Source organism: Triplophysa dalaica, chromosome 6 (assembly GCF_015846415.1).
Source record: "Triplophysa dalaica isolate WHDGS20190420 chromosome 6, ASM1584641v1, whole genome shotgun sequence".
NCBI lineage: Eukaryota > Metazoa > Chordata > Actinopteri > Cypriniformes > Nemacheilidae > Triplophysa > Triplophysa dalaica.
Window position 1 is genome coordinate 4,145,805 of NC_079547.1, and position 15,810 is coordinate 4,161,614.

Below are 15,810 nucleotides of genomic sequence, written 5' to 3' on the forward strand. Positions count from 1 at the left end.
GATTCACCCAAAAATGTAAAATGATGTCATCATTTAATTACCATCAAATTGTTCCAAAACTATATAAATGACTTTGTTCTGCTGACATTTGGAAGAATGTTAGCAATTTTCAGTTCTTGCCCACCATTGACTACCACAGTAGGAAATATTACAATTACAATGGTGGTCAATAGCGCCCCAGAACTGTCCGCCTTCCTACATTTTTCAAAAAAATGATCCAATAATTTTTTCCACTATGATAGTCCATGGTGGCCCATAACCGAAAATTCCTAAACATTCTTCCAAATATCTTATATGTTCAACAGAACAAAGAAATCTTAAAAGGTTTTGAACAACTTGAGGGTTGAGTAAATGGAGACTTTCTGGGTGAACTATGTCTTCAAGTTTCCTAACATGTTTACTTCATGTTAGAGGAGCCATTTGTGTGTCGCCTTTAAGTTGCTCCCTATGAAGTGCACTGAGATGCAGTAAACAGGCAGTGGGCAGTCGACTAGAGATTTGGAACAGAAAGAAAGAGTGAGAAAAGAGGGACTTAGTCCCTCAAGTCTTTACGGACATCGACTCAAGGATCAAAAGATGGATGCTTCGAGACAAAGAAAAGCAAGCGTTTCTATGGGAACAGAGTTTCTGCACGGGTCCCTCCTCTCAAAGCCGACACACGTACCAAATCGCTGTGAATATTAGGAGATTTCTCCCAGGAGTCGTCATAAATATCTCTGCTTTAGTCCATATCGATGGAGCCGGAGAAAGATGAGGACAGAGATTAAAGTGTGCAGCCTGCGTCATTCTGACGACACAGAGAACACACAAAGTCAGCGTGTCACGGTCCAGCATCGCAGCAGCTCTCCGGAAGAGCCGGCTACCCATTCTGTGTACTGTGATTCAGCTGAGGCCAGCGATGCTCTGCTCTGGACAACACAGGAGCTTCTGAACACCAATAGCTACTTAAAATGTTTTAGTATGGTAGAAAGTTTTGTCATTAGGGTGAAATAACACAGATGTAAATGTTAAATTTACTGTAATATTAAATATATATAGCAACCGCACAGTGAAATAAAAAAGTTGTTTTCTTGTTTCTCAAAACAAGATAAATTGACTTAAGAACCCATATTATGTAGGACAAATCTCTTTTTAGAGAACATAGAGTAAGAGTATATTTTTCCTACTCTGTTATATGAACAACATTTAATAAGACTATTAATCTTGATTAATCGCATCCAGAATAAAAGTTTGTGTTTACGTAAAATATGTCGGTGTAATGTGCATATTCATTTAGTATTTATGAACACATACACATAAACGCATATATTTAATAAAAATATAACAATGAATTAACGATTATGTAGAATTTAAATTATGAGTAAATATAAATTAATACATTTAAATATTTCCTAAATATATGTATGTGTATGTTTGTATTTATAAATACAAAATTAATCAATATTATCTAAAGTGAATTTATCTTATTTTTAAAATGTCCATATTTATATTTTTTTGATACTGATAAAAATACTGATCATAAAAAAGATTTTGCATTGGTCTCAAACACAATGTTTGAGACCAATGAGACCAAAAACAACTAGAAGCAAATTTCTAAAAGTCAAGATAAGGGACTATAAGAACACAACACAACATATTGTAAGTATTTTCTTTCTTATATCCATATAATCCCTCACGGGCTTGTATTATTTACATTTAAAGATGCCATATTCTCAGGTAATAACAGGAGCATGATGCCACATGCTGTTAATGTTTTCCCAAACCTGTTTTTCACATACTGAATGTTTCAGTATTTCGGGAGGTGATGCGCTGGCGTGTGAATTATAGCACAATTAAAAATGCATGAAAGTTAATATTGTTTGAAACAGAGGCTGTTTTCTGCTGTTATACTGCATATATGGTCAAAGAACATGTGGCACTTACTGGACTGCGCTGTCCGAGCCTCTATGGGCTGTGTGAACACACCGAGCCCCATTTCAGAGCGAGCGGCCAATGAGAACTTGTAGAGGGTGTCTGGCTTCAACCCTTCGACAGCATAAGAACCCGCTGGGTTAAAAGTGATGTGCTGCTGTGAAACAGAGAGAGAGAGAGAGAGAGAGAGAGAGTGAGAAGCACATACAGAAGGCAGTATGGAATACTAATGTATACACACTGTATACTGTTTTAAATATGTCAACAGTAAGAAGAGCAGTTATCATTGCTGAAAAATGGTTTCTATTTTTAATTTTATGTGAGAATGTCTTACATTTTGGAAATGTGATCATATGATTCACGGAACAGAGTGAGGGTAAATATCCCGGTTAATATTATTCATCACACTCGGAAAAATAGGTCAATTTAGGCACGTTGCATTGTGGGATGTTTCATGCCGTGTGCTCTGTATACTGCACATTTAGGCAAATGTATTAGGTTAGCTGTATATTTTATGCATATGAAAAATTCACATTATACACAGTGTGCATATTGTAAAATTGCTATGAGAAGTATGGCCATATTTCATTCTAACCATGCAATGTACAATCTGAGATTGTCTCTGTTTAAGCTTGAAGTACCTTGTTGTCAGATCCAGCTTCCCAATACGCAAGCTCGTATTTGATGATCTGGTCTTGTACGGGCCACAGCCAAGACAACATGATCCGTGTGTCAAGTTCAGCCTCTGCTTCAAAGCTGGTGGGCTGGGCCGGGACTGCGGTCAGAGAGAGACAGACAATCTTATCAAGTTCAAATTCATAGTTTATATCTCAAACAGGTGACACCCGGCTCACCTCCTTGCTGCGTTTTGACTTGCAGTACGTCTGAAGGCGGTCCGTCGCCCACCGAGGTGAACGCTAGCACACGTAACCCGTATGTGATGTCAGGCACCAGGCCGGAGATTGTGGTCAGGCTGCCGTCTTCCGTGTTGTGTTTCTGCCAAGTGCTGAGGGGCAAGTGCAGATCGGACGTGAAGTACACTCGATATCCACGTATCTGTCCGTTGGGCTCTTCGGGTGCCTCCCACTGCACCAGCATGGTTGTGGCGCTGAGCATCCGAGCCTGGACCCGTAGGGGAGGAGACGAGGGGGCCTGCTCGCTGGTCCTGGTCTCCACCGCCACGCTGGGTGGGCCACGGCCGATGTTATTGACCGCCATGACACTGAATTCGTATTCGGAGTATGGGCTCAAACCCCCGATACTGTAGCGCGTGGAGGCCACGCCGTCCACTTCCTGAAAGCCGTTGTCTGAGATTTTGGCCCGGTATTGGATCACGTAGTATGACACGGGTTCGGGGTTTCCGGAGTCCCACGTGAGAGTCACGCTGGTGGCAGTGGTTTCCGTGACAATGAGAGAGGTGGGAGGGCGGGGCAGAGCTGATAATGGGTAAAGATGTAAAATGATAAACAAGAGATAAAGTACAGTCAGAGTAACAACAATAATATCTGTACATTTTCAGATTACTGTATATAAGTCTTTACACTTGACAATTAATTTGCAAAACTCCTTTTTCCTTTATGGTACATTCTCAACAGATGACCAGAAAAGTGCATCCATTGAAATAAACAGCTTTTAAAATGGACTCGAAACAACTTTTGGGCTCAAAGCGATTGGACAGCTGTCAAAAGTCCAAACAGATCAGCCTGAATAGGCAGCAGCAGAGTGGAACGGGACAGAAAATCCTTGGAAACCAGTGGCTAAGTGCTGCTTTAAGAGACTTAAAGCCCCTCAGCTGCACCGCGGGCCAGGAAATCCCAAAACACATGATATTAACCTCAGCTAACATGATAATGCATGAGTGTAAATGGCAGAGCAGATTGGCAGTAATGCCACATTCGCTCTGATCAATGCTAATCCTGTAACTCAGCTCATATTCTCTTTATTCTCCTGGACTGTAGCTTTCAAGTCTTCCCTAGATACAAGAACAAACGCTGACTGTTTTAATAGTTTACGCACACTCAGAGAGTGATACATGACTTTGATTTTTACTAAATCTGGGAGATGCTTGAATGACTTTAAATCAAATAAAATGAAATGCAGATCAATTTAAATGATAACCATTTAAAGACGCAGAAAAAGCTGGATTTTCCAAATAATCCAGCATTTCTAGATGTATTGTGGCCCATTCCAGTTCAGTGTCTGTTGAATTTCAACCAAATCAAACCTCAACAGTGACAAAAAGTCATCCAACAGCAATGTGAAAAACGTCTTGGTTACGTATGTAACCTCAGTTCCCTGATGGAGGGAACGAGACGTTGTGTCGAGAACGACAGATGGGGTTCGCCCTTGAGAACCAATCAACTCTGACTACTATAGAAAAGGCCAATGAAATTTGGCGAATGCAATTTGCATGCCGGGCTCCGCCCCCGGAAATCCGGTATAAAAGGAGGCCGGCGTGCAGCATTCACTTACCTTTGTTCTGAAGAGCCTGAGACCTCTCAAACTGCAGCAGAATACGATACGTGTTCGTGGCATAAGGGACACAACGTCTCGTTCCCTCCATCAGGGAACTGAGGTTACATACGTAACCAAGACGTTCCCTTTCTGTCGGTCTCTCGACGTTGTGTCGAGAACGACAGATGGGGTTGCCTATGGAAAACGCCACAACGCTGTATCGCGTCACAATCTCTAGCGAAGCGACGGTAACAAGCCTGGGCGTGTCATCTCGAAGCTTTCGTGAGACTGTAACCTTCCAGTGTGGTGGTCGGGGGGTTCCAGAGCTTTCTTGGAGAAAGATGGGTACAGCCCTGACCGGTAACTTTCACGGACGGGGCCTTAGCTCTCTATAGGCGAGAGGCCGTCCAGATCAGTTTACACCGGGTAAGCGCGACTCTTAATCAGAGAAGCGCTACAGAGGCCACCTCCTACCCGTGGGGAGGAATATGGTGGATATAGGTATGGTCTCGTCCTTGGAGGAGAACGCATGGAACGTGCGGACTGAGTAGTTAACCGCGAGGTGGAGGCCCACCTGGGGAAGCTCATGGGTTACCAGGAGTGGGAACCATTCTCATGAGGATACATCAGACGGAACAGCCCACGGAGGGGGTGTTACAGACGTCCGGTAGCACTAGGTCCGGTTAGAGCTATCTGTGATAGCTCACATGGTATCCCGGCCTAAGGGGGAAGGCTGCTCTGCCCAGCCAGCCCCCAGGGGGTGCTTGTTTGGTGATGGATGGAATGCCTATTCTTAACCAGTGTCTGGGTAAGAAGGGAGGCTGGTGAGGTACCAGTTTCTTAGCGATGTGTTCGGGTAAGAAGAAAAGGTAAATAGCACACTGACCCAACCTATTAGAGGGTGGAAAGGTGCTTTCGCAGGCATACGCCCCCCCGGATGCCAGTCCTACATGTCGCCACGCAGGACGTGGGCTGACACCGGGTTTACGCGAAGGTTGTTAACCCTTGCGAAGGTGTTTGGGCATAGCCCAACCCGCAGCTCTACAGATGTCTGCTAGAGAGGCGCTTCTGCCAGTGTCCAGGAGGTGGCTAAACTCCGTGTGGAGTGAGCCCTCACTGCCAATGGGCATGGGAGATTCTGAGATCGGAATGTCGTCGTAACGGCGTCCACGACCCAGTGCGCCAGCCTCTGTTTGGAGACAGCCTTCCCCTTCTGCTGTCCTCCAACAGACACGGAGCTGGTCAGAGCTTCAGAGCTCTGCGTGCGGTCCAGTACGTACTGGACACAACACTAATCGGGTTGGGTCTTCCTCCCCTATGGGGAGCGCCTGCAAGTTCACCACTTGGCCCCGGAGGGAGTAGTGGGAACTTCTTGGGCACGCATCCGGGCCTGGGTCTCAAGATAACGTGAGAGTTTCCAGGGCCGAGTTTAAGGCAATCCAGGGACACGGAGGATGCTCGGTGGTCCCCTACCCTCTTGAAGGAAGTGAGCGCCGTCAGGAGGGCCGTCTTACTCTATGAGGAAGATCGGAACCTCCGAGGGGCTCTTTGGGGGGCCCTGAGGCTCCCCAGGACCACTTAGGGTCCCAAGAGGGTATGGAGCGGAGATGAGGCGGATTCCGCCCTCTCGCTGCTTAGGAACCTGGTGACCAGGTCGTGTTGCCCTAGAAACTTTCCACCGACTGAGTCGTGATGAGTGGCAATAGCGACTACATACACTTTCAGTGTGGAAGGGAGATGTTAGTCTCCAGTCTCGTGAGGAGGGGAACACAATCCTGATCAAGCACCTCAGTGGGTCTTTCTCGTTGAGAAAGACACCAGGACGAGAAGAGGCACCGTCTAGAGGCGTGTAACCGCCTAGTAGATGGGGCCCTAGCCTGGGTGATGGTCTCAGCCGTATAGGGGGAGTAGCCATCTTAGGATCTTCTCGTCCCGTCTAGAGACCAGACATGGGTGTTCCAGAGGTCTGATCTGGGATGCCAGAACGTGTCCTTCCCCTGAGAGAGCAGGTCCTCTGTCAGGGGAATGGTTCAGGGGGAGTCGCTATCCAGAGCATCGGCTCTGAGGCCAAGTGCGGTTAGACCGGTGTGGTGTAACCAATAACACTTGGTGCTCCTGCTCCCTGACCTTGCACAGAGTCTGTACAAGAAGGCTCCTGGGGGGGGAAGGTGTGCTTCCGCCCATCCCGCGGCCAGCTGTGCGCAAGGATATCCGTGCCGAGGGCAGGGACTATCAAGCGGGCAAATGGTGGTGTTACGGGAGGTGAACAGGTTTTACCTGGGCCTACCCGAACAGCCTCCAAATGAGCTGGACTGCACGGGGGTGGAGTCGCCACTCTCCACGAGGCATAAACTGGCGAGAAAGCACGTCGGCTGTCTAGTTCAGTTTGCCCGGGGTGTGTGGCCTGCAGGGAACGAGTCACCTGTTGACTCCACCGGAGGAGGCGTCGAGCAAGTTGTGTTTAGCTGCTGTGTGCGAACGCCACCCTGACGATCTGTATTCGCTACAGCTATAGTGCTGTCCTCGGAACAGCACGTGTATGTCTCGCACGAGAGGCCGTAGCCTGCTCAGTGCAAGTAGCATAGCCCACAACTCTTGGCAATTGATATGCCAGCGCAGGCGGGGGTTCGTCCAACACCCCACCTGCGTGCCCGTTGCACACTACACCGCACCCCTGCAGGGAGACTTCAGTCGTCACCACGACCTGCCTCATAACCTGCTCAGAGGGACCTGAGTCCGTCGAAAAAGTCATAAAGACTAGGGGTTATGGTGCGTCGGCAGCAGGGCGGCATCACCATGCGCCTGCTGCCGGTGTGCCACGCTCTCCTCGGAACTCGACTCTGAAACCAGTGTTGGAGCGGTGTCATGTGCATCAACTCGAGGGGTATTAGCCCGCGAGGACGCCATGTGTCCCAGGAGCCTCTGAATTGTTTCAGGGGGACCGCTGTCTGCCTAAAATGTTCATTTCAGACAGTTCAACACTGGTTGGGCACAACTGCGGACAGGTGTGCCGACATGGTGACAGAGCTGAGTTCCATACCGAGAAAGAGGATGCTCTGCACTGGGGAGAGCTTGCCCCTCTCTTGGTTGACCTGGAGTCCCAATCGACCTAGGTGCCGGAGCACCAGGTCCCTTTGTGTACATAACAGATCTCGCGAGTGTGCCAAGATAGGCCAGTCGCTGAGATAGTTTAGTACCCGCTCGCCTTCCTCCTCTCAGGGAGAAAGGGCGGTCAGGGACAGACCGAAAGGGAGGACTCTGTACTGATATGCCCGCCTCTCGCACGCGAACCGTGGGAACGGCCGGTGTCGAGGAGGATCGAGACATGAAAGTAAGCGTCCTTCAGGTCGATTGCCACGAACCAATCCTGACACCTCATAGATGTCAGGACGCGCCTCTGTGTGAGCACCCTGAATGGCAGCTTGTGAAGGTGCTCTGTTCAGGGTACGCAGCCTTTGGGGGCAACCCGCCGTCTTTCTTGGGAACGATGAAGTGCGGGTGGTGACCCACTGAACATCTTGGTTTTGAGGGACGAACTCGATGCCTGTTTTGCCAGAAGGGTGGTGACCTCTACCCGAAGTACGGAGGCGTCCCTGCCTCTGACAGAGGGAGAGATGATGCCCCGAAACTTGGGTGAGTCTCTGGCGAACTGGATCGAGTAACCAAGACGGACCGCCCTCATTAGCCAGCGAGACAGTGTGGGCAGCTCTCGAGCTCCCAGGGACTGTGACAGGGTGACCAAGGGGACGGTCTGCTTCATCATTCCCACGGGGGGTGGTTCGTCGGCTGGCGGAGCTAACCATGTCGCGGGGAGTCCCCGGAGGGAAGGTTTTTGCTCCGCCTGCTTACCTGCCTGGCGGGACAACGGCACGCACTGTCGGTTTGAGAGTGGTGACGGCTGTCGTATGTGTACGACCTCACGCCTCGCCAGGGTGTGAGGTCGGTTCGCCGAGCACAGTCCAGTGGAGTGTGCGATCGGCTGCAAGTAAACCCGGGGAGAACAGAAAACTCAGTGAGTAAGTGGGCGCCAAGCCCTAACAAGGGCCCGGCTTTGGTGACGAGGCAGGAGTCGTCCCGTACCGACCGATCAGAGCCGTGGCTGTGAAGGTTCGGGCCCGATGTTGTTCTCCCTGGGGTCTTCCCGTCAGTGTCCCTTCTCGCGAGGAGGTTGCTGACGGGGTGTAGGTTTCCCCCTCGACCTCTGCTTCCGGGGTGCCGCCTGTGGGGGCACAGGAACCGGAGCCGATGCCGAAAGGGTCCTGGGTTGCAGGGAAGCAGACGTCACGTGAGATCTCGGAGGCCTGTAGGCGGCCGAGTCGCGGCGTGAAAAAAATGTGGTTAATTGCCACTGTCTGCTTCGCCGTCAAAAAACTGCTGAGCGCAGTCCTCGACGGTGTTACCAACAACCCACCCTGCGAGATGAGTGCATCAAGAAAGCGGACTTCCTTGCTGTCACTCTTCTGCACAAGGTATAGCCGGGGGTGTCTCTCCTGGACCACTACCGTGGACATCGTCCGACCCAGGGCCCGTGCCGCCGCCTTAGTCGCCCGTAGAGCGCTGTCAGCGGTGGCACGGAGATCCTGCATTATACCCGGGTCGGCCTTACCCTCGTGGAGCCCTCTCAACGCCCTGGCCTGGCGGACCTGCAGGATGGCCAAGGCATAGAGAGAGGAGGCAGCCTGGCCCGCAACATCGCAAGCTTTCGACACCAGTGATGCCGAAGTCTTACGTGCTTTGGACGGTAGGAGTGGTCGATCCCCCCCCCAGGTGGTAGCCGTCCGCGGCACAGGTGCACCGCAGGCGGACGTTCCACCCGGGGGATCTCGACGCAGTCCTTGGCTGCCTCACCATCGAGGGAAGTAAGGGAGCCGGAGCTGGTTTCACTGGAACGGTCCGTGAGTGGAGCGTTCCAAGTTTTACACAGCTCCTCATGCACCTCCGGGAAAAACATGGCACCCGGGGTGGGCGCGGTTTGCACCGCGCACCGACCTCGGGAACCACGCATCCCCGGGTTAGCACGGATGACATCACTTCTGCTTCCTCCTGAACTCGACCGCTGGGGGTGGAGTTTGGATTCGGCAGAGTCGGATGCCAGTCTCCCTCCGATGCTGCGAGCGACATCTCATCTACGTCACACATCGTTTCCGAGTGTGTGCGTGAGGATCCGGACGGTATGCCACCGCCGGTTGGGGAACGTTCAGAAGAGCGAATCGGGGTGCGATCGGCCCGTGAGCACTTGGCTGGCGGGTTTACGTTCGCAGAGTTCCCCGTATCACTAACGCTGCTAACGTGGGTGGTCATCGGGGCCGTAGCCACAGATGTCACAGCCCGGGTAGCAGACGAAATGGTGGCTGGTTCCCGTAGGAAGACAGCCACCCGTGACCGCAACTTCTGAATGACAATCTGCCCGCAGTGCAGGCAGATGTGTCAACGAACGCTGCTTCAGTGTGCTGGACGCCCAGACACCTAATGCAGCGATCGTGTCCATCCCCCTCCTCGATGAGGGTGCCGCACCCAAGAGAACAGCGGGACATGCCGCGCTGGAGAATGCTCAGTCAGTCCTGAAAAGGACTTTTAGAAAAAAATCTCTAACACCTCCGGAACCGCCGAGACGCCCAGGGGAAGGTCGCTGCAGGAAGGGACGATCCGCTGTAACACGTCGTAGCACCAGCGTGTAGTTGTAGAGGATTGAATCCTGAGTTGTACTCATGAGCGATGGCTCTGAAGAACAAAAGGTAAGTGAATGCTGCACGCCGGCCTCCTTTTATACCGGATTTCCGGGGGCGGAGCCCGGCATGCAAATTGCATTCGCCAAATTTCATTGGCCTTTTCTATAGTAGTCAGAGTTGATTGGTTCTCAAGGGCGAACCCCATCTGTCGTTCTCGACACAACGTCGAGAGACCGACAGAAAGGGAACTGAGAGCGTTACAGGACACATGAAAATCAAATATTTTTTTGGCACTTTTCCAAAAAACATTTACAAATGTATTACTGTTGTATTGATTAAAATCGAATATTTACTTTTTTCTTTGTATTTGAAGTCTGAAAATATACAGATATTTTCTTATTTATATTCTTCTGATATATTTCAAAATTTTCATTTTCTGCAAATAAATAAAATTGTAACAATATTTTTATTTGAAATTTGAGAGAAATATAGTTAGATGTTCACATAATGAAACGACAGAAACGAGAGACATGGGAATTATGCAGTGATGAAAAATCCAAAATTAATCAAAACTGCAGAATTTTTCTAGTCGGTGTCTTAGTGAATCCCTCTAAAAATCGTTCTTTATTCCAAGTCCAAGTCATCCATTTGAAAAACATTCTTTAAATGATTTTTTGGTTTTGTAAAGAAAGAAATGAATGTTAAATCATATTCTTTGTTTACAAAACTGAGAATTTTGTCTACGTACTTAATTCGAAGCTTTAAAATGATTTTAAATTTAAACCGTTACGAATGCCTTCCAGAGAAAACAAAAAGAGAGCACGCTCTCACATGCAGCATTCAACATGATGTATTTGGGACAATGAAATGTTTCAAGCGGATTCATTATCGAGCGACAGCCCTTTACAATAATCCGTAATGATAATGTGAAGCTCAGAGAGCTGGTTGGCTCTGTCGAGGAGGAGAAGAGGAGGAGAGAGATCTCCTCATCACATCTTGGCTCTGATGAAACATTGATGAGGTGATTGCGTGCGCTCTCTGTCTAGGACGCCTGGAATTCCCATGAGCGTGTTATAGATGTGAATTCTCTCTCAACGATCTTCAGCACGACCTCCAATCTGATTACAGTAGCTTTGTTTGGAAGTGTCTGGATAATCACAACTTTAAATACACCATTGATATCATCGCTAGCTAGAGAGCCGAGGATTACTTAAGGATAAGTCTAATGTTACCAAGCAGCCAGAGATGTAGAAATACTTCCTTGTTGTATTTCAGTAATTTTGGAAATCCAACTCCTTGAGAAAAAAATATTCTGTTGACCTTCTCTTGTTTCATCTTCTTGTGTCATTTAACATTTTAAAACATAACAACAATATGCTCTTGTGTTAGATGTGATGCAAGACGTCTCTTACCTTTAACAGTGATCTGAGCTGTTGTATCAATCATACCCAGAGAGGAAATAGCCACGCAGGTGTAGTTAGCTGACTGGCGGATGTTGGTGAGCTCCAGCACGTTTCGTCCGATAGGCATCTCCTCTTCTTTAGTGAGCTCCACCTCACCCCTCATCCACTTCACGTAGGGCATGGGCGCACCCACCGCCACGCAGGTGAGGTTAACGCTACCGCCCGGCATCACCTCGTGATTGGTGGGCGGGATTGAGAAGCGTGGCGGAACCCGCCGGACTGAGGGGGAAAGGGCGCATGATGTTAGAATTAGAATATTGGTGAGGGAGACAAAAACATGCCTTATACTTGTAGTATGCAGGGGACTTTGTGTACGTTTTTGAGCGAGTACACTGAAAAATATGAGACATGATGCTCTGAACAGATACAAAAAGGTAGTCCCCGTGAACCGGAAGTTGCGATTGTTTTTACTTCTGTATTTTGACACATTTCCGAGTGAAATGGAATTTCTGCTGAGAAAAATAGTGGCCGTGTTTCTCTGCAATTTTGTTGGATGTACAAAAACAGCCGTTGCATTTTGAAATGGAACTGGCAGCAGACTGACAGCTTCTAAAGAGCCCTAAAATAATGTCTTCTGTGAGATTTTGCAGTATTCTGTATATAGTGTGAGTGTATTAGAAAATATAGAAAGCACTCATTGAGAATGCTGTACAACTGAATCAAGACTATACTTCATAATTTAAAGTAAATTTTACGTTTTCAAACTTCACAAATCAATAAACTTTATAATTGACACTAGATGGCTGAATTTAGTCAATAGTTGAAGCACACAGTGTATAGTACATGCTTTGGGAGACACCTTAAGTGTCTCATTTTTTGGCTATTGATGTAGTCGAGTCTCGTTATGGTCTCATTAAATGTAATTTCTCCGAATAACTGCTGATCTTTTCACAGCAATACAACTAAATGAAATCAATGCCAATCCGCGTTACAAAAACACCAGATACAAAAGCTGCTCACAAAAACACTGATAAGCTTTAGACCAGCCATTTCTTACAATCCTTTTTCCACCTTACATCACATGCTCCTGTCACTACATCTACAACTGACAGACACTCAGACTTCAAAAATTTGACAGACGGGTGAGTGTCATTTACAGATTTGAACCCTGACTTTCTTATCAATGTGACTGATAGTTTAGCTGTGCAGTTCACTCCTCTGTCAAGCATTTTCTTTAAAGAACTTAAAGGATAAATCTAAACCTAGATGAAGAAAAGAACCATTTGACGGCTGAATGTCACTCCACACACATTAAGATGCTGTGCAAAGCCAAATCATCCTTTTTAAATATCCAGCTGACACGTTGTTCATCTGCAGAGCTTGTGTAAATAAATGTCATTTCCTGAAGACCGCACTGGCAAGCGGCCATTTGACTGCGTTGATAGAGAGACCTTCATCAAACAGATCTTTTATAACATCTCTGTATATAAATGGAATTGTTGCTGAGTTTAGCTCTGTGAACACACGTCTACTTACATTTCAGAGTAAAAGCACAGATAAACAGGTCTCGCTTCTGAGAAGCTCCGACTCGCTTTCAAATCGAAACGTTACCTGCTCATTTCCTTGTGATTACCTGCTCATTTCCTGACACAGGAAATGACTGCGGATAAATAAGTAAAGTGTGGGGCAGAGAGATTTCAAATGCTCAGTGTTTACATGACTTGAATGTGTTTTTGGAAACAGAGCGCTGGATAGCACACATTAGAAATTTGTTATTGAGGTATAATAGTTTCTTTCTGCATGTTTTTCATGCTCTTCTTGTAAATTTGCAGTCTTTTTGTGTAATTAGATTTTTTTTAATCGCATTTCACTGTAAAAAAATACAGTAAAACTGTAATTTTCTGGCAGTAGAGGAGCCAGTTAAAGACCGTAGAAAAACAGTTTTGTCACGTAAAATTACACGTTTTCCAGGTTCTTGTAAATTTGTCTTTTTGTGTAATTTGACGGTTTTTTATTGTATTTAAAGATTTCACTATACGTGAAAAATCTATAAAAATAACAGTACAATTCTGTAAAATAAAGATTTTTAAAGTTTAAAGTTTCATGGCAATGGGACTGGTTAATACTTGACTCTTAAACAAACAATCAGTGTTTTCTCTTTCTGTGTCATATAGCTAAGGTTCACATACAGTGAATCAAAACAAACATGTGCATGCTTGACTCGAGTCTAGTAAACACTGAGCAAATTGCTCTGACGCTTTCTGATCTGTGCCAGCCATGACCAGAGGAGGCCAGATTGAATTTGAGATTAGCAGATAATCACAGAGTTTAGACTTTTGGGACGGAGTTTGTTAGTCGGGCAGAAGTGCCTGAGGTGCAGAAAGACATGACATTAATCCACATTAGTCACTGTACATAGAGTGGATGGTGTTATCCATGGACATGAGGGATGGTTAGGACATGATGGCAAGAGTTTGGAGGTTGTTAGGAAAGTTTCAGAGTCTCTGCTGGCTCGTAAAGCAGACGGACTTGAGTGAGGGATGCCAGGAGTAGACCCGAGGTTAGAAAATGGGCTGGACGGATCTCATAAGACTTGCTTTTGGGAGTGTTAATAGAGCAATGAAAGCTTGCAGTTAGACATGCACACAAACACAGTCATTCAATTAGAAGAGAGAAAGAGATTTGCAGGCTTCAGATGGGGAGGATTGGTGCAGAAATACCTCCCATCCTGGGTTGCAACAAACAAGAGATTTCACACACACACATACACAGACAATTTAAAACATATAAGTGAAGCATGATGCAAAGAAACACATGAGCAATAGTCAACGAAGCATGCATGTGTTACCAATACACTAAATCAAATGGATTACACACAAATAAATGACATAATGTGCAGCAAAGTGCAAAGAATCTGCTCTGTTCAACAGAAAATACACAATTTGATTTTTTCTCTGAAACAAAGGATTCAACATTAAGAAAAGATGTCTTGATGTTGCCAATCATTGAAATTCCTTTTAGCCATTTAAAAGTTAAAGAGGTAAAAATGTTCTGGCTCCAATCCATGTCAGATGTGTATTGTGCCAATACAACCCTTTAGGATGTAATGCAAAAAAGAAATCAATCAACTCTAGGTCCAAAAGTGAGTAAAAATGTAATTGCAAATAGCAAAAAAATCATAAAAATAAATATTCTTGGCTGGTAAATTCTCAAATTGGCAGGTGTGGCAAAAACAAATAGTGACGTGACTAAATGTTCTCTGAACATAAGAGTTCACAAACTTAAACTTCAGAAATTATGAATGTTGGCACAACTCGTGTGCTGTGCAGGTGCTGATATGAGAGATCGCAGGACGACAGTGCTGATGAGAACGTGCCTGAGGCCACAGAAATAAAAGCATGCGTTATGACATGAAGAACTGAATAGATCATCGAATAGACATGGGAGTGGTCTTCAAAAAAACCTAGGACGTTAACTGATTCCTGTCAGGTTCTTCAATGCCTTCTACAGAAGTGTTTTACCATTACAAAGAACAAGTATATCTATATAGTGACCCTGACTTGGCTATAAGAAAACTAAAAGTTTATATGCAACATTAAAGGGACAGTTCACCTAAAAATGACTTACTCAATGAAGTGAATTACTCAATCTCAAGTTGTTTCAAATCTGTATACATTTCTTTGTTCTGTTCAACACAAAGAAAGATATTTGGAAGAATGTCAGCAACTGAGATTTCTAGGGTACCATTGACTTAAATGGTTGTGGAGAACTGTTCGTTTTCTTAAATACTTAAAAATATTTTCTTTTGTGTTCAGCGGTAGTCTATGGTGCCCCAGAAATCTCAGTTGATTCAATTTTTCCAAATATCTTTCTTGTTCAATGAAACAAAGACATTTGTACAGGTTAGCAAAACATAATAGGGGGGGGTTATTCATTTTTGGGTTGACTGTCCCTTTAAGGGTCTTCAAATCAGTTTTTTTTAAACAACAGTACACTTTGGCATTATTATTAATCTATTTAACTAATGAGAACTTTGGAGGAAAAAGTGTTTAGGCCTTAAAATATATCACAATGTGCACAAAAAAATGGCTTTTGTGGATGAAACAGAACCAGGACTTTTGGAAATTTGTACCCAAAGTTTGTCTGGTATCGTGCTGTAAAACCCCTGTTTGCTTTTGAAGCGATTGTTTATCAGAGTTCAAAACAGCCCTGTAAGACCATCAGTTAGACATAACGCTGTTTCTCTTTCCCCTTCACAAATTTCCGAAAGAAAAAAGCGAATTTGTCAATGTCATCCAACGTTCTTGTCTAAATGAAACAGCTTGTTTTGGAGATAACGTAGAGAGGGCCGTGTTTGTCTTCTCCGCGGAGAA

At 46.0% G+C, this 15,810-nt stretch overlaps 1 protein-coding gene across 15 annotated transcripts in view; it reads right to left on the reverse strand.

Moving 5' to 3' along the window:
• ptprfa (protein tyrosine phosphatase receptor type Fa) overlaps nucleotides 1–15,810 on the reverse strand; it is a 167,804-nt gene that overhangs the window by 52,445 nt on the left and 99,549 nt on the right. For 12 of the 15 annotated variants that reach the window (XM_056750937.1, XM_056750946.1, XM_056750949.1 and 9 more), the window contains 4 exons: nucleotides 11,447–11,716; nucleotides 2,766–3,347; nucleotides 2,553–2,686; nucleotides 1,924–2,068 (listed from right to left, as the gene is read on the reverse strand). In XM_056750937.1, coding sequence (XP_056606915.1) covers nucleotides 1,924–2,068; nucleotides 2,553–2,686; nucleotides 2,766–3,347; nucleotides 11,447–11,716 — 1,131 coding nt within the window. The remainder of the gene's footprint in view (nucleotides 1–1,923; nucleotides 2,069–2,552; nucleotides 2,687–2,765; nucleotides 3,348–11,446; nucleotides 11,717–15,810) is intronic. The other 3 variants (XM_056750947.1, XM_056750943.1, XM_056750938.1) reach the window with 1 other exon arrangement.